The 20937-nt window shown below is 42.7% G+C and overlaps 1 protein-coding gene across 11 annotated transcripts in view; it reads left to right on the top strand.

Moving 5' to 3' along the window:
* The window catches only part of fat1a (FAT atypical cadherin 1a), a 78326-nt gene that overhangs the window by 15259 nt on the left and 42130 nt on the right, over positions 1-20937 (top strand). For all 11 annotated transcript variants that reach the window (XR_004614029.1, XR_004614034.1, XM_034586715.1 and 8 more), the window contains exons 3-4: positions 6333-6647; positions 18072-18133. Coding sequence is in view for 9 of the 11 variants with exons in the window: in XM_034586715.1 (XP_034442606.1) it covers positions 6333-6647; positions 18072-18133 (377 nt within the window). In the remaining 2 variants the exon portion in view is untranslated. The remainder of the gene's footprint in view (positions 1-6332; positions 6648-18071; positions 18134-20937) is intronic.

Below are 20937 nucleotides of genomic sequence, written 5' to 3'. Positions count from 1 at the left end.
TTTTGTGAAGTAAATGTTTTGTTGTTGTTCTGTTGTTCGGTCATTAAAGATTGAATTGATCTGAATTAATGCACCATGATTGGCCTCACAGGTGGGAAGCCAGCAGGGCATCGTGCTTACTGGATGAATATCTGGGACAGATTGTGTGTGTGTGTTTTTTTTTCCTCTCACATTATGCTGCCCTGAAGAAATTGTGTGGTGTCAGTTGAAAGTCTACATCTTTAGGGCCACCAGAGGTTATTGTATACAACAGGATACAATGCTATCATATAGATAATAACATGGACATGGGCGTAAATGTATAGCTATTCTGTTGGTGTACAGAAAGTAATAAAAATGGCTCCTGTGTTTCCCTCATTGTTATCAGAGACGCAGGCGGTGAGCACTTCAGGACTAGGGGGTTTATTAACTGCGTCTAAATAATATTGTGATATTGAATGAAGGAGAATTGTTCGGAGGCCTGTTCAAAGGCCTCTGAAATAACACTGTTCCCAGTAACAATGGAAGCTTTGTATCGTCAGCGTCAAGTCCCAAAAGCTATCTCAACTGGAATTAATAGGCAATTTTTTTTTTTTTGTGTAAAAAGTGGAAAGAAAACCCCCATTCAGTCATGCATCACAGACGTGTAACAACGGCATCAAAAGAGTTTCTGTTCAGTGCTCACAAATAAAAGATTTTTCGTTTTTCTTTGGATGCGAGTTTTTCCATTATAACTAAAATACACTGTTGAATATATTATAAGAGCTGGCTGGGAAACCGTTTGATATCCCACCATTAAACAAACAAACAAACAAACAAAAAACAATAGGATCACACTGATATACTGAGCATCGGGGGTTTTCCACTGTTAGGCTGGTGAAATGTTGGAGCTTGCCTTAAGTACCGTTCTCCCTTAACCCAGCAGTTTACAGCCATTTCTTCTGCCAGTAATGACTGTATATGGCGTGCACGCTGATGCATGAAGTGGAAATGGCTCACTGGCCCAATAGACTGTAATTGTTTGTCCAGGATATTGAAGGAGACGAGCCTGGACATGCTTTTTTGTGTGTGCGATACTGTATCATCTTTATGATTATCTCTAAGACCTGTCCTAAGGTATTATGACCCCTGTGCGTCCGTCAAACAAAACACAGGATCTCATGAGACTCAGCGAGTAGAGGTACTAGGTATAACCGTGTTCATAGCAGTAAATGCACAGGATTTTATTTGTTAATAAATATCTAAAACCACAGAGGCCTGCACGCCGAAGCAAGTTCAACATACCCACGGTATCTTTTTTTGTTATCTGGCCTCACTAAGTCTAACAAACCATAATCAGGCTGAGCTGTCACGCAACAGTGGTTATCAACCCAGTGAGGTTTTCCGCACAAAAGCGGTGGTGTTTGCAGCATATCAATAAACGCAAACACGCTATTAGAAAAGCATATTAGATAAAGGAAGATAACTGTAATATTACACGAATGCGAAGAAGATAAACACAGAAGCTGTTTTCAGACATGGTTCTGGGTAATTTGCGGACAATATTTGAGTTTGCTTTGCACAAATGAAGAACGCAGTAGTAGATTGTACAGACGTTTTATTCCAGAGAATTTCAGGAAAATGCCCAAACTTCAGTGCATGCCTGAGAGCGGCTATAGCCTATGAATCACTCCATCGTTGTGCACTGACATGATGAAATCAATGGCTTCAGGCAACGCTCTTGACATACAACAACATAACATTTTTATTTGCCTTGGACTACACCTTTAACTCTTTAAGTTTTTCAAAGGATTCAGATATTTATACCATCTGGCCTCGCGTCTTTGAAACTCGGATCTGGGATGCAGATGTCTGGGAACTCTGGAGAAGATGTGACATTAAGTTGCCGGGTAACAGAAAGCTTAGTTTAGGACTTTTTGTATTACACCAGGCCCTACAGCATGGTGGTGGAATTCAAAGCATTTTGCCAGGGCTGTGGAAAGAGAAAGGTGGGGGGTGGGGGTGGGGGGGCACTGAGAAAGTTTATGTAAGCATGTGAGCTGGAGGCCTGAGAGGGCTGAGGAATGTGGGGAAGGGGTGAGCGGAATTAACAAAGGTAGTTCAAAGCGAGCCCTTCGACGTTGCAACTTAAGAATAAGAGAGTTGGGAGAATCGCAACTTTTGTAGGTCAACGGTTGAATGTCAAATGCACCTCGAAAATGACAGTGTTAATTTTTGAATCGACAGCAAATTCTATATTTAGCCCTCTACTTTGTTTCCCTGGGCATGTTGTGACATGCGTGGAGAATTTTCAAGCAGCTTCTCCAAAGCAAATTTCACCCTCTTCAGACTGTGGCTTCGCTGTATTCTGCACGTTTCTTTCCACAGAATACTCTCGTTGTGCGTCTGTGCAGGACGTTGACTCAAGTACACTTATATGTAAAATACCCGCTGCACTCGATGGCTTCGAGATCCACCAGCTGTGTGAAGATTCCAACCTCACTGCCACTGTGCTCGGGTAACTTTGAAGAACAAAGCCAGAGGGAAGAGAAAAGAGCAGGAGGGAGGAAAAAAAAAAAGCGGAAAGCAAATCTGGCCGAGGCTGTTGCACCGTCTGTTTTTTTTTTCTCTTTCTTGTGGCCCGAGGGCAGGTTTTGCTTCTGCCTTACTGGGTAGGCTAGGTATATGGGCTGGGTGTGGCAAGTAAATTCTTCAGATTCATCTTTCATGTGCTTTGTTAGTAGCTGCTCACCCAAAGGCCAGGGCAGATATGTCTTCATTTTAACTGCTTTAAGGTCAAATCTGTGTGTTTTTTTTGGTGTCTTCTTGGATAAATATGATCAGGAAAACTCTTAAGTGTGTGAGTTTGCGTTGACATTTAGTTTGAAAAGGCAAAAATTTGTTGCTGCAACAGATTAATATGAAGCTATCTTCTCAATGTTAGTAAATACCAGGTAAAGAACTGTGAGAGAAAAAAAGCACGACCCTGGTGAAAGTGGCCTCGTTCTGCTACACTGAGGTTTGCCAGTCAAACACTTTTCGCTCTCACAATAGACGGCGAGTCCTTTCTTGTACTTTGTCTTAATGGCTCCTGCAAATAAGAGTATCTCAGTTTTACTCCAACTGCTTAAACTAACCTCTCTAACCACGTTCCCCTCCTCATTCATCTAAACCGATCTCTATTTAATGTCCCCCTTCCCCACTAATTTCCTCTCTGTGGGTGTCCGCAACATTAATTCCCTTATCTTTTAGTGTTTCTACTCAGGATGCCTCACACAATCATTTGCATTCCTTATCTAGGTCTTAACATTTAGCAATTTCCTGCACGTTTTCCTCCAGCAGCGATCTTTATTATCCTCCGCAAGTTGTCGGATGCAGTGTGTTCATAAATTAGTCATCAACGTGTTATTTAATTTCTAAATTATTTCGATCAAATTATCCTGTTAGGTCTGTTAATCTAATTTAAGACGTCGCCAAACGTTTGGTTGTGTTTCTCTCGCTGCATTGTCAGTTTTTATGACATTAGTTTGCAGATTCGTCTAATTTGCATTCTTGACATATAAACCTCGTATTGTTTTTGCCGTTGGACTCCCGGCTTCAGGAATCACAGGGGGGAACTACCTCCCCTCCCTTGCCCGACTTCCCTTCTTAATATGTGCTTCAAGCCGCGTTGAGAGCGCCGTAATGATGACTAATGACAAGAGAGAATCCCAGGCCGAAAAACGCAGGGATGCCAAAGTAAAGCAGGGCGACAGAATAAATCAGCCGTAGCCCCCAAAGTCCCCTACTGTGTTAAATTTGAGATTTTTGTGACAAGTCATTTGGCGTGTTATCTCTTCTCCTAAGAAATCTTTCATTACCGCAGGCAAGAGGTTCGGCTGCTCTCACTTACGCTCAATCACAGTTCCTCACGTTACAGTGTGTGAACAAAGGCAGCAGCAAAGAGACGTGTCCGTGTAAACTGTTCAAACCTATTTATCTGGGCCAGCAGTGAGTACAAATGTGTCATAGAGTCCAAGTCATTGCTGAAAATTGGACAACACCCATACCTGGTTATGATATGGGTGTGCTCGTACCATTATTAACTTTAGTTTTGCAATCAAATGTAGCTGTAAGTTCTATTGCTGTTATCAAAGTTATACTGTACAGGTTTCACAGGAAGACACTTATTAATGTTTTTTTAAAGGCCATCAGACATGTCAAAGTCCAGGTTTCTGATAAAAACTAACAATGGCTCTATTATATTTGTCCCAATCTTCATTTTTATTACTTACCCTTGTGCTCTTCTTATTGCAACATGTGTTTTGTGGGAAAAGCTGACCTGAAGGTTGTCCGTGTTTCCATTGTCTGGAAGATATCGCCGTGTTTATGTTTCCCCTCCGCAGCCTTCAACTTTGTGCTTGTTGAAACAACGAGACCTCACACGTGCAAGTTATCCAAATACTAAACTGTTGCTGCATTATCAGCAACTCCCTCCTCATTTTTTGGGGGGGCAATACTTGACTCTGAAAACCCTTTCAAACAAAAGGAAAGAATATTGATGTGTGTGTTTATATTCACTTTTTTGGAGAGAATAACCAATCAATGTAACTGTTATATATTATGGCTTTCACATCCCTCCGAGTCAATTGATTTCCGCACTTAATGTGTTTGTTTGAACAGCAGAAACAAGTCGTATGGAAAGATGTGTGTGTGCGAGGCGTCAGAAGTTTAACAACGTAAGACAAGAAAAATGGAGAAAGCTGATGATGAGTAACGATGGAGACTAATGTGAATGTTCTCATTCATTAGTTGTGTTAGAAGAGCCTTTTCGCTGTCATCTCTAAACTGTCAGAGAAAAACAACCATTTGTTTATAGCCGCTTGGCTCTCTATCACTTTTATGTTGTTATATTTTTTCCTGCATAGAAGGAAAAAACGGAGAGAAGGGAGTCAATGGTTTCAGAGTTGAAACAATAATTGAAGACATGTTGGCCCCTTTAGATCTATCAGCCGGGTTATAGTCATAACAGAATAAAGTAATCTGGTCAAATGTAAGGATATAGCCTCAGTCTGATTCTCACATAGTAATTTATGTGGCTGTAAACACCTTAAGTAAGACGTAGGCATGCGCACGCATCCTGTTTCTCAAAGTGAAATACACCCCCACCTTCTCTCCAGTCCAAATGCACCTACTGAGCACCTGGTGAGTGCTTGTAAGTGGGGTCGGTTGGAGATGAATAGCGCTAAAGCAAATTCACTCCTGTGAACTTCGCTGTTAGCTTTTCCTCGGGAGGATCAGCGAGGGCATTCAAACCGCTCGTCAGTTTCAGCCCCGTAAATATCTTAAGTCGTGTTGACAGATGTTACAATTGCTGTAAAACTTCAGTCAATCATGTCATTGATCCGAGGGATTAAAATGTCAACTAGAACTGCCTTGCTGTTAAAACCAATCACATTGCATTTCTGCGTCATATTGATACAAAACTTCACACCTGAGCTAACAGTTTCACGAGGACGGTGCACGGGGGCTTTTCATCAACTCCTTTCATCGTCTCAGACAAGAGATTAGATGTAATACCTCCAATGCGTCCTTTACATTGGTGTGGCTGCTAAGCAATACATCCACTTGAGCCGAATCGAGTCGAGCCGAAACCAACAAACATGGCGACTGTGGCGGAGGATGTGATAATGTGCTTCTTCAGAAAAAGGCCCCCGTGCCTGGGCAAAGTAAAAATCATATGGACGCCAGTAGTTTGCACAAAATCCAAAAAGTATCCGCAAAAAGGTCTGATATTGTGATTGTCTAACTTATTGGCTACACAGCCCCCCCATGATTTCCACTGGTACTGCTCTGTTCGGTCTGTTTTTGCTGTAGCTTTCAAATCCACGTGAAATGAACGCAGAGTACGGACAGAAGGCTCCTTCCGTTTCCGCCCACGTATCTATGATGAGTTTAAAAGATCCTCTATATTTCCATATGTGACCTTTTTTAGTTTCCTTCCAAGTTGCAGAATCTACCCGTCCTCCACTCTTCTATTTAGCCATTGTCAACTTTTAGGGTTCCCATGTGTCTGAAAGTGCTTTGTTTTCTCAGCTGAAGGCTACAGCCCCCAAATGGCAGTGAAAAAAAAACTTCCCTGCCAGCAAATGTAAACAGGAGAGCACCGACTGGCTGTTGTCAATATACTACTTTGACACGCTTCAGTCGAGGGGCCTTCAATCAAACCCCACATCTGCCTGTTTGGAGACAGCTGGTTTCCCGAGCTTTTGTTTTCTCCTGATTTCCGAGATCAGTGGTTGTACAAGTAGTAATGTGAGACTCAGGGGATGTGTTGCACGTAAAAATGTTCCCCCGAAAGGATGCAGACTTAAGAGTTTGTTTATGTCTTTCAGGTGTCATCCGCACACAAGAGCTGCTCGATCACGAAACCACGTCTCACTACTGGCTCACGGTCTACGCCATGGATCGCGGCGTGGTGCCGCACTCCGCCTTCGTGGAGGTGTACATCCAAGTGCAGGATGTCAACGACAACGCCCCGCAGACATCTGAACCCGTCTACTACCCGTCTGTTATGGAGAGCTCGCCGAAGGACGTGTCAATCATCAAGATAAACGCGGTGGATCCGGACGACAGGGCCAGTGATAAACTCACCTACAGGATCACGAGTGGCAACCCCCAGGGATTCTTTACCATCAACCTCAAGACAGGTAAGATTGCTGTAACTGGTGCTGCTCAGTTCTTTCCCCTGTAAATTGCTTCTTATAGAGCAGAGAGGCCTTGCTCTGAGTCACAGACTTGTATTCTCTTTCATTTGTTAAATGTTAACCTTGAATGCGGCTGCTAGCCTGAGAACAAACTTGAAACTACGACAAAGAAATCACCTCACATGGCTTAGATTGGAAAGGTGGCCCCTTTCCAGTGCACAGTTTATCTCTCTCCATAAGTGAAAATAGTCTTTTATCGCTCTTGTCACATCTCTCATCCATTAAAGTAGGGATCAGTCTTACTGATTGATGAATCTAAATGATAAACACGTTCCACCCTTATCTAAAGACGCCGACTACTTTGAAGGTCATACATGTGGGAAAAAGATTGTCCTACAAATTAAATTATCCTCTGTGACTCAGGGCGAGGTTTTGAGATATATACTATAGTCTGACAAAGTGGTGGACTTCTTCCGAGGTTCCTGTTTCCTTTCTTCTGAAGAGGAAGAGCAGTGTGAACATCATATTTTGACCCAGGACAGGAGTGGGTTGAGCCTACAGGGTTTTTTTCCACTCTAACACTCTAAAGTGTGTTCTCATATGCGTACTCTGGAGATGGTGTGATGATTAATATTTCATTGGGCTCTTTAAAGTTGCTGGAGCAGGCTATGTTTAGGTGAATAGCAGGAAGAAAAAACTTAATAGGTGCAAAGTGAAGCTCCGGGTAGAGATAGAGCTACTTTGTAAATGTACAGATTTATTCTTGTTTGGCCAGATTCGAGCAGTTAAATTTACTTCACTGAACACCTAATATGAAAATATAATATACATTTTTTAAGTGGGAATTTAAGTTGCTTATCATTTTTTACTAACATCGAATACAGGAGTAATATGAGCTCTTTAAACTCTGCATCTACCTCTTGAATTTGTTTTTCTTTCCTACCTAGCTTACACACCGGTCTCTTATTGCTTTAAATGCAAGTGCTCATTAAACTGAAATGAGGAATGGGTAGTGAAGCAGTTGCTCCAATTTGTCCTCCCTGACGTGTGTGGTCCTGTTTCCCGAGGTAGTCACGTCAACAAACTGGAGTTATTTTTGTTGGAAGTTGCAATGTGAAATTTTCTGACCAAATAAGGATTCATCATGCAGCACGCCTCCCAAACAAGCCCCGGAGTAAATTTGGGCTCTTCCCAATGCGCAGGAAAAGAAAGAAAGAAAGAAAGAAAGAAAAACGAATGACGGAGAGAAAGGGGGGAACCTTAGGTTGTTGTTTTGTCTGCAGGCACGACAAGCTCAACTTACATATGCTGATAACAAGTGTGGGATGCTGGGGGGGAGAAAAAAAAGGAAAGTGCTGGGAGATTTAATATTTATCTTCTCGCAAAGCAGTCATGTATAACGCTGTTCCACAGGCAGACCCTGAGCTGTGGAGAAGATATCTTTGCAATTATTTGTGTCTCCTAGATATATATAAATATATGTATTGCCCTTGTGTGGAGGAGTAACCTGTGATAATACAGAACCAGAGCTGGAAAAGAAATGTTTAATACTTAAGGAGCTGCTCTCAAACTAAATGGTGTTGTGTGCTGGTTTTTCATTTTGCTGCAAGACTGCGTATTTATCCCTTCTCCCTCAAAAGGACGGCATCCTATGTTGATGAATTCTTCATAAAATATACCACCATAAATGCCCACGATAAGTTTACACCACATCACTTATTCAGTAGTTGAAGGAAGTCTTCTAAGCCAACATATCTGGAGTAAATATTTCCTTCTACCGGGATTACTGAGTATTTATGAAGCTTATGGTCAAGTCCACTGTGGGCATGGGCTCTTTACAGTATCTTTACATGGTTCCTTTTTGAAACACGTCAGAAGAGCTGCCTGGAGAAAAAAGAAAGCTGGTACTACAGAGGACACTGAAGCACGAGGATAAGACTCATTCATGCATATCAAAGCATGTTAAAACTTTTATCAGTGGGACACCAGAGCCCCTTGTGTCAGGTTCAACAGAGGGGTTTGAGCGAGGAAAGCTTCATTAAATCACTGCTCTGATGCTTTGTTTTTTTTCTTTCTTCTTTGTTTTTGAAGATTGTGGCCGCGGGTGGAGGTAGAGAAGTAGGTGGGGGGGTGGAAGTGCGGAGCGTACTGCTGAGAACAAGAGGAAACAGTGATTTATGCCGAGAGACAGTTTAAAAAGGCAGCAGCATTCATAACTGGCCATTTTATTCCAAAGAATTAGACATTTTTATGAACTATTCTTCATTTCTGCAAAATCTGTGGCATTAAACTAGAGCAAAACGGGCCCAATATCTCTGCACATTATCAACTCAATATGACATTCAGCCGCATATTACAGGTTTTTGAAAATGTTTAAATTTACAACATGCAAGCCCCGTAATTACATGTTCTAAAATTGCATTTGGAAGCCTGGGCCCTGTCTTGGCATATCTACAAAGCTCTGCACAGGGCTGGGAAGAAGGAAAAGACTTTAAGGCCTGTGTTTTGTGTGCGGGTTTTGGGACTTCGTAGGCATGTGTTCCAAGCTAACTAACTAGCCCTCCATCATGGGCTACGGCCTTGTGCTGCCGTCCAAGTGTCCCGTCAAGGTTGAAACACATTTGAAGGTTTTGCTTTGACGCCTTGGGTGGCGTCGGTTACCCTTTTTCCCACACAGACGCACGGTGGCTTAGCAGAGCCCAGCATGAAAGGCTCAGACCTACTGTATGTCTGCCAAGTAAACACGTCCTGCTGTTTTGGCTGTCCTGACTTAGGTTTGTCATTAAAAGTGCAAGACCAGCTCTTCTCTATAGGAGACGTCCAGCAGACTATCTCAGACCTCAGAACGTAATGCCTTGGTATAGCCTTGCTTTCTGAAGGGACTGGAAGAGGGATATGCGGTGAAAATTGTGCCAGTCAGCTGGACACGAATGATGTTTTCTAAATCAGTAACGGATCGGTGGAGATGAAAAATGCTGTTCAGGTCTGAAATTCTAAAAGATAAAAAAACCAATGCTCCGTTGTCTGGTGGCACATATCTCATCCCACCCACAGACATGGCCGCCGTTGTTCCAGCCTCCTTCAGGCGCCTTCATTTGGCAGCTGAAGTGAATTACATTTTCTGGATAAAGACCCACACGCTTGGTGTTAACAGGTCACGGCAGGATATGAGACGGATACTTCGCCGTGCTTTGTTAAATGTCCTTTGGTTGTATTGTAGAGTAATCAAAGGTTGTCTATTACTGAGGTGTAAATTCAGGAAAAGCTGGATTTTCTCTTGAGACAGCCGGCCCACTTGCTGTCTAGTTTTATTTTATTTTTTTATAAAGGAGTTGTCAGCCGTCTGAGCTGGTTCGTCGGGGGTTGTTGACATGAGTTACCCACCTTTTCTCTGGGAGAGAGAGAGAGAGAGAGAGCTGTGTTCATTACCCAGTGAATCACTCGCTCTCTCTCTCCTCTCGGAAATGCTGTGCTATGACTTAGTGGACTTTGAACGGCGCTCTTACGCCACACGTGTGTGGACCGGAAAACCAAGCAGAACATGTCATCAGAAGACAAACACACACACACACAGACACACACACACACACACACACACACACACACACACACACACACACACACACACACACACACACACACACACACAGGAAGTTTGTTCTACCTTTCCCAAGTGAGAGCGAGAGAGAGAGAGAGAGAGAGAGAGAACTGGGACAAAGATCACACTACGATCACGAGCCATACCGGTCTTATCTCGCTGCATTAACCTACCTCCTGCTAAACATATGCTACTTTCCACATGTAGTATTTCTCCAGTGTTGTCTGTTGACATGTTACAAAACATTATCATCAGCGTATGTTGACCTGACACAGGAGATTTCTGCTTGGAGCACTTAAAGCCTGTTGAAACCTCCACCCTATAATAACGGCGCCTATCTGTGTTCGTCACCAGACAGTTGTCTAGTTATACCTGACAAGAGTCTGCCTTTAATAGGATATGGCTGTCTTTGCCTGATTGTGTTTGCCTTTAAATGGCAGCTTTCATTCCAGTGGTTAAACTCAAATGGAGAAAGATTCACCCGGCTGAACTTTGACAGCGTACAGAACAATTCGAGCCCAATCCTTTTTCTCCACCTGAAGCCAGCGGCTCACTATCACCAATTGAAAAGGAATGCCATGGGTAATGCTTTGGCGAGGTTTGATACCTTCGTGCATTTGTCATCCCGAGGTTGAATGAAAAGGTAAGGGAAAAAACAGCCGCTGGGATTTGCAGCTGCGAATCATCCACTTTTCGAGGTGCTCATATCAACCATCCTTTCCTTTTTAAAGAGAGAAAACACTTACACACACACACACTGGTGTTATCAGTGGTTTACGGATGCCCCAACGACTATCGGGGGAAGTGAGATAGGAAATGGATACTTCCAACAACCACTTGATGTTTCCGGTGATTTGGGGTCTGAGCAATTGTCGCAGCTCTCAAAAGAGATTGTGAGAAGAAAATGTGGAAATGAAAAATGGCCCTTTTCCCCTCTTAGAACTACAAAGAGCGGTCATGGTGGCTTAGTTGGCAGAGATTCAGTTCAACCCGTGTTTCTGTAGAAGAAATTCGACCTGGGACCTTTGGGGCATTATATCTTTTTCAACACCGGGCATTCATTCTCTTTATTACACGTTTCTATTGAATCATGACTTATTTTGATCAAATTGAAGAAAATTCCCCCAAAAAGTTTACGTAAAGATTTTGCTGATATTCACGATAAGCGGAAGGACACTTTAGTAAATATTTACCCAACACTTCACAGTAGAACTGCTTTCATTCGGTACAAAGTGAAACTTGACAGATTAATGTGTGACAGCCAAACCATTATGTGACCAACCTCTGTCTTGACCTAGTAAGGTATGTTCATGTTGTGGAAAATGAAAGATGATAACCATGACAACACAGATCAAGGGACACCTTTTAATTAGCATTTTGACTGGATCATTTTCAGGCCGTATTTGAAAGGCTGTGTTTACAGAAACTCGGGACAAGGCCGTGTATTGACAGATCCCTCAGAACAGAGATGCATAGTCTCACTGTCACAAGGGGGGGGGGGGGGGGGGTTGAGTGAGTTAAAACTGTAGCCGACATGCAGCCCCGACAGCTGAGCAGATTAAACATGTTTCCAAACGTTAAGCTATCATCACACAGCGGAGTTACAATGTTCGGTGTTTTAATTTGTACGTCTTATCACTTAAAACGTTCATCCCAAGAGTCGGCGAGGAAGTGCTCTTAAGACCCCTCTGTTAAATGGACCAAGTCAATCCTGTTGGTGCATGACAAAATGCCATTAGGGTGATCTCTTCCACTCAAGTGAAGCATACAGGCAACCACTTTAGATGCGGAAGGTCTATTGTATGTATGCACTGTAAACTGCTGTATGTGCAAAATTAAAGGGCACAATCCTTCAATGGAGTCCTAAGTAGGTTGTTGGCATTAGCCCCATTCGTATGGACAAATACCATGTACAAGTCCGGTCTTATCAGGAGGTTGTCGTTCTGAAATATTAGATTCTAGAAGCTTAGTGACTTAGTGATGACATAACACATGTCCGAACTTCTCTGTTTTCTCTACTGCACCATTTACCCCCCCCCGCTAGCATTGTATTCTTAGGGTTGTACATTGTTTTATTGAGCTACAACAGAGGAACATTAAGCTGCAAAACAGAGTTTCCATTCAGGCCTTTAAACAGACGAAGCTGTGCCGTAAAAACATTTAGTTCTACAGGTACATTTTGTATTAATTATCTGCCTTTTCCAGAGCTCGGTAATTAATCTCTTAAAATGTTTACAGTCATCAGCGAGTGTGTCTGATTGTCAGAGGGGCAGGATTCTAACTTGCAAATTAACTCAAAAGAGAAGACAACAATGGGACATAGCTAGTTTTACATATTTGTGAATTTGACGGATGCAAAATGGTCATTGTGAAATCCCCCAAATTTTGCGAGGGAGAAGAGAAAGTAATTTAAACAGACTTCATATCTTCCTATAATACCACTTGAGAATAAACACCAAGTAAACTGTACTAGAAGCAAACAGTCCAGCCACACACTAAAATTGTTTTGATACTTCTTATGATAAATCTGTCGTGTCAATCTTGCATAACTCCAGGATTGTATGTGTACATAACATACACTTCATAAACATATTAATCAAAACTACCACCAGCTTCCAAACAGCCCATCCATTCACACAACACCACATAACATTTACTTTCACAAGCACTCGGGAACCTGACTCCCCTGTAGCCCCGATCCTTCCATGACGTCGTTGTCTTTTCAGATTACAAATAATCCTTGCAGCTGTGCAGTGGTGAGACATCGCAATCCCAGTGTAAACAACGCTCCCCCCCCAGTGCCTTTTTACTCTTTTTTTTTTTACAAAGAACTTAAGATTGTGCGAGAGTGTTTGCGTTAGCTTATACGGCCTCTCTTTGTTGCATCTGTCAAATTCTGTGTTTTGAGGTGACAGAACATGATGTTCATTGGAATATTAGTAAATGGGAACGACCAGTAGCTTGTGTGGAGCTGTAGTTTGGAGGCCGTTATAAAGAAAGCAACTTTGAAGTGCTAATCCCTAAAAACTCCCACAGTCCTTTGGATTTTGGAGGACCACAGTTTGCATATGACAGTGTCGATGGCACCACGAGCAGTGAAAACAGCCACCGTTCACAGTTTTGTCTTAGGCCAAAGCAACAGACACTGCAATCATAATGAAGCTGAGAATATTGCTGTCGTTGTTAGGGCTTGAACAGTGGATTTTTTGGAATAAGAAATGTTGCAGCCCATGTTCCACATTCTCGTCACTCCAGAGAAATGCCAAGTTTTTAATAATGAATTTTCATGGCCTGCTGTTATCCCTCAAGGTCTTCAAAACTGCACGGCAAAGTCCAACCGCTGCGGACACCCAGCACATTCCCGATAGTCTGGAGTCACGGCTAAATGTGTGTCACATAAATTTGTGTACCACTCTCTAGACGGCTAATCACAGCAGCAAAAGCCCGGGTATGAATAAGCCCCAACAATGTCCTAGACTTCTTAACTCCCCCCAGGCCTCCATTTTGGAGCAGCGGTTGTAGAGCTCAAGGACATGCTTGAGAGTGCCACTGCTGCTTTGCTGTTGTTTTTCTCCCCCTCTCAAAACAGCATGGCTATAATTACTGTCGGCCCAGCGCGGCCCACGCCTAAGCATGGCTTCTCTGTGTGTGTGTGTGTGTGTGTGTGTGTGTGTGTATATGTGTGTGTGTTGTGACAAAAGCTGTGGGTTGGAAGTGCAGACTTCACTGGCGAGCTCTGGCTCACCAACCAATCATTTTACACATAGTTAGCGTTTAGGGTAGAGATAGAGAGGTATGCACCATTTACCGTCTTGAACGCTAATGCCAGCGAAGACCGTTCCTGGTGAGCAAGCAGCCGAGCAGGATGAGTTTAAATAGATTTTTTGTTCTTTGCAAGTTTAGATTTCTTCTTTTTTGTAAACAAGTCACTTCTCTGAGAGTAACTCCAGTGCCAGGATATTAGAGAGGGAGGCAAGTCCTGTGGTCAGAGATCTGGCAGTGAGCTGGCAGCGCCTCGGACAGAAATGGAACAGAAGCAAACAAAAGCAGTTTAATCCACAACATGTCTCGTGAATCAAAATAACTCAAAACTCATCGACAGTCAGTGCAACTTATTTTGTGTTTCAGATGTTTCCTTCTCAGACGTGTCTATATCTTGAGGCAGATGCTTGTTTCATGCTCCATAGAACAAATTCTAAAATACTTAAATGTTAAAGATGGAGAAGAGAGAGAGAGAACCAGAGAGAGAACTAAAACTGAGCTTGTGGTTTAGACAAAAACACAGCGTGGCCATGACCCAAACTATTTAGCTGACTGTTGTAGAATTTAAATAACTCGTGGTTGAAACGATCAGTTTAATCAGCAACTACTTTGAGTGTCTAAGGTAGTTTTATTAGCGATAAATGCGAGGGAAATAACGAGGGAAGTTAAAGTAGAGCGCACGCCACTGCCAAAGCACAGTCCCCTTATGAAACCACAGTTAAATCTGCCAGATCCGGATTTATTTTTGGTTCTGCACAAAATTGCACACACTCCTAGATATCAGTCCCCTTAACGTGTGGGATTTTCTTCCTCAAGAATCCATGAATTATTCCCTGGGAAATCGTTGTGAATGTCACAGAGTGCACAAACTCACAATATTAAAGAAAGTGAAAAATGGGTTCTTCTTTTGGCCATGTTCCATCCTCCCATGGAAATCAGTGCAGTAGTTTTTGATAAACCAACAGTCGGGTGAAAACACAACATCCTTTGGTAGAGATAATTAATGGATCATGAAATAACTGATTAGTTAACATCCTGACACTATTCAGTTCACCTATTGTGAAAACACTGGACTGGAAACAGGAACCTGAGAGAAACTGAAGGATTAAAATCGGTTACTCGTTATATGACAGGATTGCCTGCTGCATTAGAGATGTGTATTCAGAACACATGTTGGCAGGATTCACCGCCACCCCGGTGTGAGAAGGTCAGCACCCCGCCAAAGGCACAACAGTATCTGGAAGGAGTCTTTACCCGCACATCTTCCTGATTGTAACACCCTGGTCACTGAAACTTCAGCAGGGAACAGTTCATGAAATCGGAGCCTGTTCTCCACCGGAGGGTTGCTAGGGACTGTTTGGCCTTTTTCACAGTTCAGCAAGTTAACCATAAAAGTTTTCAGTTTAGCTTTACCTGGCTTGTTTTTTAAAAAAGAAATGGAAACTACACATCCCTTTTTTACGACTGGAGGTGATATGTTACGTGTAAAGTTGAGAAATCGATAAAAAGACATGTTTACTTATTTTATTGAAGAATTGTACTTCTTTTGCTTATATTTATATTTGGTTATATAGTTGCTTATTTTTATACTTGTATATTTCCTTTATAAATGGCACAATTTGATCTGAGGGCGACTTTTGACAAATTCCGTTGCTTGCTTGCTTACGACTAAGCTCTTGAATCTAGAAACAGAGAAAGATGACACCTGAGCCGAGATGCATTGAACATGCTCGTGCATACTCGGACAAATATCAATGTGTAAATGATGTTTGCAAACGACGACTTCCCATACAAGGCAGAGCTTAGACCACATCTCTATTCTCCGGAGTGGGATTGGGATTAAGGCCCAGCTGTTTTGTGATTTTATCAGTTTTGCTAACGTTTTTTATTCTCTGCCATGCGATTCCTCTGCTGCACAGAGACGGTACTGTTTACATTGCGAGCGGTGTATATGTTATTAAACCCAGCCAAGCTTTGATTAGGCAGCTGATTTGCAGAGGAATTATAAATCAGAGACCCGCTATGGTTAATGTTGTCGTCTGTATTCTGCTCTATAATACATGCGCAGTGAGTAGAGTTACCTAACGCGCAGGGGAGCTGGAAAACATTATCGTCCATCAGCTCCTGCCCGGCTTAAGCACATGAATAATTAGTCAGCGTGGTCTATTATGATGTGACACAGCAGAACTATTAGCTTTGATGGGGATAATCTACAGCCCGCTCACTGATGTAACCCATGCTGATTCCCCTGCTAACTTTTTAGCAGACGTCATGTAACGTGCAAAGAGGAAAATCCTGCAGCTAGTATGAGTTTAATTTGTCGTTGGAGGTCTAAGTGATGAGGTGCATGCAACAGTACTGGGAAATGGGCTGGAGGCAGGTTTTCTCTTTGTGTTAACTGTACACAGACATAAAACAGCTCCCACTGAGGGACACATCTGAATTAACATTTCATTTGTTGCCCATCAATACTCGGGCATGTTAGGCTAGCAGAGCAAAAAACACGGGTTACGCCCACAGGAAATGTTTTGTGCTCTTTTATTTTTCGATTTCAAATATTAGCAGGTCTTTGCAGCTCACTGCGAAGATTAAATAAAGCCTCAGTAGGATGCGATAAAAAAACAGCGGAGCAAAAGTGCTGCACTTATGCGCCACAATTGCAGTGCTGAGGGACGCCTATTTCAGTACATGTAAGTTGTGGCCTTCTATTCTCGATGCGAGCATATGTGCCATTGATTGGTTTGGGTTTCGGAAATCCTTTGCTTTATGCTAATCAGGCGCAGTGTGGCAGGCCGTCGGCTCTGGTGCGGTTGAAGCTGGCATGTCTACACTCGGTGTCTCTGCAAAGTTACAATTACTCTGGGAGTGAGAACAGAACGCCGCGTATAATGTAGCTCTGTCGCAATATCCTTCCCTCCTCTTCTTCTCTTCCCTTGTTTGTGACTTTGATTCAAATTAGCCAGGAACTTCAGCTTGTTTTATTTTTAGTGTTTTTCTTTCTTTTTTCGTTTTTTTGCAGCCTGGCTTATCAAAGTAAACTCCATGCGACTGATTTAACCCGACATCAGTCCCTTTTTTCCTCCTTCAAATGAATGATAGAGCTCAAAAAAGACCCTTGAAACACTTCAGCTAGCGGCGGGATCTTTTCTTTGGTTTTCCCTTTCCTCTGGTGTAAAAAGAGCTCTGCGGACTGCGGGGCGGTTTCTGACCGGCTTGTCTGTTTAGTCAGCTTGTGGAAGAACTAAAAGCGGGGTGTCAGGGCCGTGCTGCTGTTTGGGCACTATTTGCAGACCTTTGTGATATTTCACATATGTAAGGCAGTGTGGTGGGTCTGTCTGGCAACGGGATTGACTGAAAACAGGGAAGGCCCCATGGGGACGGCACCTCCCCCCCCAGCTGCAGAGTCTTAACTCATGGGTGACTGATGAGATAACCAGCAGGGCTCAGTTTATGTCACCCAACAGTGAGTGGGGGGATTTTTCGAAAGGGTTTTTTTATTAGTGACATGTTGTTTCTACTCCTTTTTAAAGTAAAGTCAGTGTTTGCTGAAAATATCTCTTTGGTTTTTGTTCTTGAAAAGAAGAGAGCATTTGTTTTTTCTGCCCGTTTTATTTGAACTACAATGGCCCAAGTTATATTATTTAACTGTATTTCTTTTTTTATTACTTACTTATTACTTGAGACTTTGCAAGAACTACTGGAAGGATCACCAGGAAAACTTGGTGGAAGGATGTGGTCTGGGTCGGGGACAAACCCGTTAAATTTTGGTGTGGATCTGAATCAGGGGGCAGATCCAGGAAAAATATTTTGAGTTTCTCAAACCTTTTGTGAATATCGTAAATAATACAGATAAAAATCTGTCATATTCAGGTGAACGATATCTTTGGGTGCGTGTGTAATTTGGTGTGGCTTGAATGAATTGATGCATCATTTATAGTCTCGATTGAGCTTTTATGATCGCTCCTATAAAACAAAGCGATATGAATGTGATATCACTCGGCTGTTGCTTTATATTATTCAATTTTATGACTGTGTTGTTAATTATTATTATCGTTTGTCGCCAACAGGTCTGGTTTCAACCACGTCAAGGAAACTGGACAGGGAACAACAAGACGAGCACATTCTTGAGGTGAGTTTCGTGTTTTGGCTGATTTTCACGTCTACAGGAGAAAAAAACTTAATTGTGAATCTGAACATGTGTGAAAATTAATTAGTATCTTGTCGATCAGAAACCTGCAAGGTCAACTTCTCTGTGTTTCGATTGTACTTGGCTTTGGCTGAGTTCCACATGTTGCCAACAAAGACGAGTCTTCTTGTGTAAGTGTCCTTTTCGAGGATAATTTCTCCTTGTACTGATTTCCGGCCGGGGGTAGGTGGGAGAGGTGGGAGGCGTGCGGCAGAGCCCGGTGACTGTTCCTTTGTTCTGTCCCACTGTTCCGTCTCTTGGATGGAGCAAGCTGGGACAGGAAACCCACAGGTCAATGTCTAAACTTGTGGGTTTTAATTGCTCTGTTCTCTCCTGATGCTTCCCTCCCTCTCACCACAGAACTCTAGACTCATAACAAGGTGTTTTAATCGTGTTTCCGGTGCTGACAGGGAGCAGATTGGATGCCTTTTAATTACTGTTAGAAGTTACACAATTCAGTGATCACTGGGTGACGTTAAACGCTGGTGCATATGGTGCTGGAGTAGTGTTCTATTTCATACTCGGGACCGATCTAATTTAATTACAGGACTGAGTAAATGATAGGGACGAATAAGACTGGATTCTTGGAGGGAAATATTTAGCTGATGAATTAAATTGAGAAACAAATCCCTGAGGAAAGAGTCTACAGTTGAATCTTTGTTTCTGTGCCTGTTGACTTTGTGAAGACTGTTGGATGACAGGGTCAGAAAAAGGTTCCCATGCAAACGACAGAGCTCCCCCATCTAGCGGTTTGCTGCAGACGTAGAATTGCTACTTCCAACATGTGGCTGAAAGCTGTTGAATTACTGGGTTGGAATTAGTGTCTGATGCAAAGTCGTCGTGTCCTGAGAAAGAGAAGAAACACTCCCACCTCCGCTCGCTTCATGAATGTTGTTCATTTGTCTCATTTGACAAAAAGCCTCCAGACAGACATTAAAATAACCACATTAGACGCTCGGCTCAAACTCTGTTACACTTTAATGTCACGCCACATTCAACACCCCTCTTCACGCTAATACACTTTCTTTTCTTTGTAGTGTTTCCTACTAAAGCCCACAACGATTAATCAGATACTGTAATTCACAAAGAAATGCAATTTTCCAGGAAAAATAACAAATTAAAAGTTTCACTTGCACATTTGTGCCTAATTTAAAATATGAGTTGGAGGATAATTTAGAGTTAATAGCATTTTCTGTGGAATAGAGGGAAAGTAGCTGGGGGAACTCAGCCTGAAGAGGCACGTGTAGCTATGGCAACTTGAGAAGTTTTAGTGTTTTGGTCAACGGAATCCAGCAGGAAGGCTTTTATTGGGCTGCACGTTCATAAAGCAGGACAGACCCCTAACCTGACAGTTTAGAGCTCCCCTCACCTCAGCGTATCCTCACTGCAGCAAATTAAAGGATAATCATGACTCAGAAGAAAACGTGTGCGTGCACATGCCTTTTGTGAGTCGACCGGGGGCTGGCTGAGCAAATCAAATCGAAGTCCGAGCTGGCGTTGAAAGTTTTTGTACTGGCTTGTTGTAGAAGAAGAAACGAAACATGTGGGGCCATGTGGAACATGTGGAGCAATTAGGGTGGGGGCTGTGTCAGCATTGTTTGCACCAAATGCCAAGAGGAGGTGGAGGGAGCGCAGGGGGTTTCAGGCTTTTATGACGGGACGGGTGGGGGTTGGTCGTCCGTCGTGTGCCTGTGTGTGAAAAGGAGAGCGAGCTAAAGGCAGAAAGGCAGCGGGGGAATTCGAGAAAAAGGCAAAGCTGCTCCTGGTGGTCTGTGTGGGCTCTAGCGGCAGGATGAGAGGCCTCCGTCCCAGGAAGGAGGAGGAGGGGGTGGGTAAATAGCAAAAGTGGGACATGCCAGGACATGCATTCAAGCCTGGGACTGTGGAGAACACATTATAATGGAGGTGAATGGTGCTGTTCACATCTGTTGTCTGGAGCCTCTTGTTAAATACAGTTGGCATGAAGTAAGGATACACCCCAGACAGGTCGCTCGCCCGGGCCTGTGTTTGACGAAGTTATCAGATCCCACCCTCTCCACTTTTACAGATTGATCAGTGAACGGAAAAAAACAAGTACAAATCTGCACCACAAGTTTCATAGCCTGGGGACGATTGACTTATTGGCACGAATCACCTCACGGCTGCAATACAAAAACTTTTGCGGAATCCATTTTTCAATAAAGAGTTTAAAAGTTGCACCACAGTTCATTACTGCAAAACAATAAACACGTCATTTCTACTAACTTACAAAACAACTTATCCTGCTTCCCAGTTCATTTGAATTATAACTGAATGCATTAAAACCATGTTACTTACATATGGTTGAATCAGATGAAGCTAAAAGCGTGAGATCGAGGAGCTGTATTCTGTCTCCGTTTGCAGCTCCACAGCCGTTCTGTCCTCATGCAAAGAGACAAAACCCCTCCGGTGCAACTTGTCTGCCTTTTGTGCAGTTTCCCTAATTATCAAACAAAGGCTCCTGATGAAATGGGTTCCAAAGAGAGGCATATAGTGATGGATAGCTGGGTAGATATAGTGCACCACTCGCACACCCACACAGCAGTTGTGACTGTAAACTGCTAGTACAAGGTTTTTTTTTTTGTATTTTATTGTTTTTTCCTTTTCAGTGTATTTTTTATTCAATGCATATTATCAGGCTCTAAACCTAAATACTGTATATTCGGCTTAAAAAAAAACAACTGTGAAAATGTTCATTACAAAGCAGAAAATCCTCATTACAAAGCTCA

The sequence above is a fragment of the Hippoglossus hippoglossus genome, chromosome 1 (assembly GCF_009819705.1).
Source record: "Hippoglossus hippoglossus isolate fHipHip1 chromosome 1, fHipHip1.pri, whole genome shotgun sequence".
In the NCBI taxonomy this organism is placed as follows: domain Eukaryota; kingdom Metazoa; phylum Chordata; class Actinopteri; order Pleuronectiformes; family Pleuronectidae; genus Hippoglossus; species Hippoglossus hippoglossus.
This window is presented reverse-complemented; position numbering and strand designations above follow the sequence as displayed.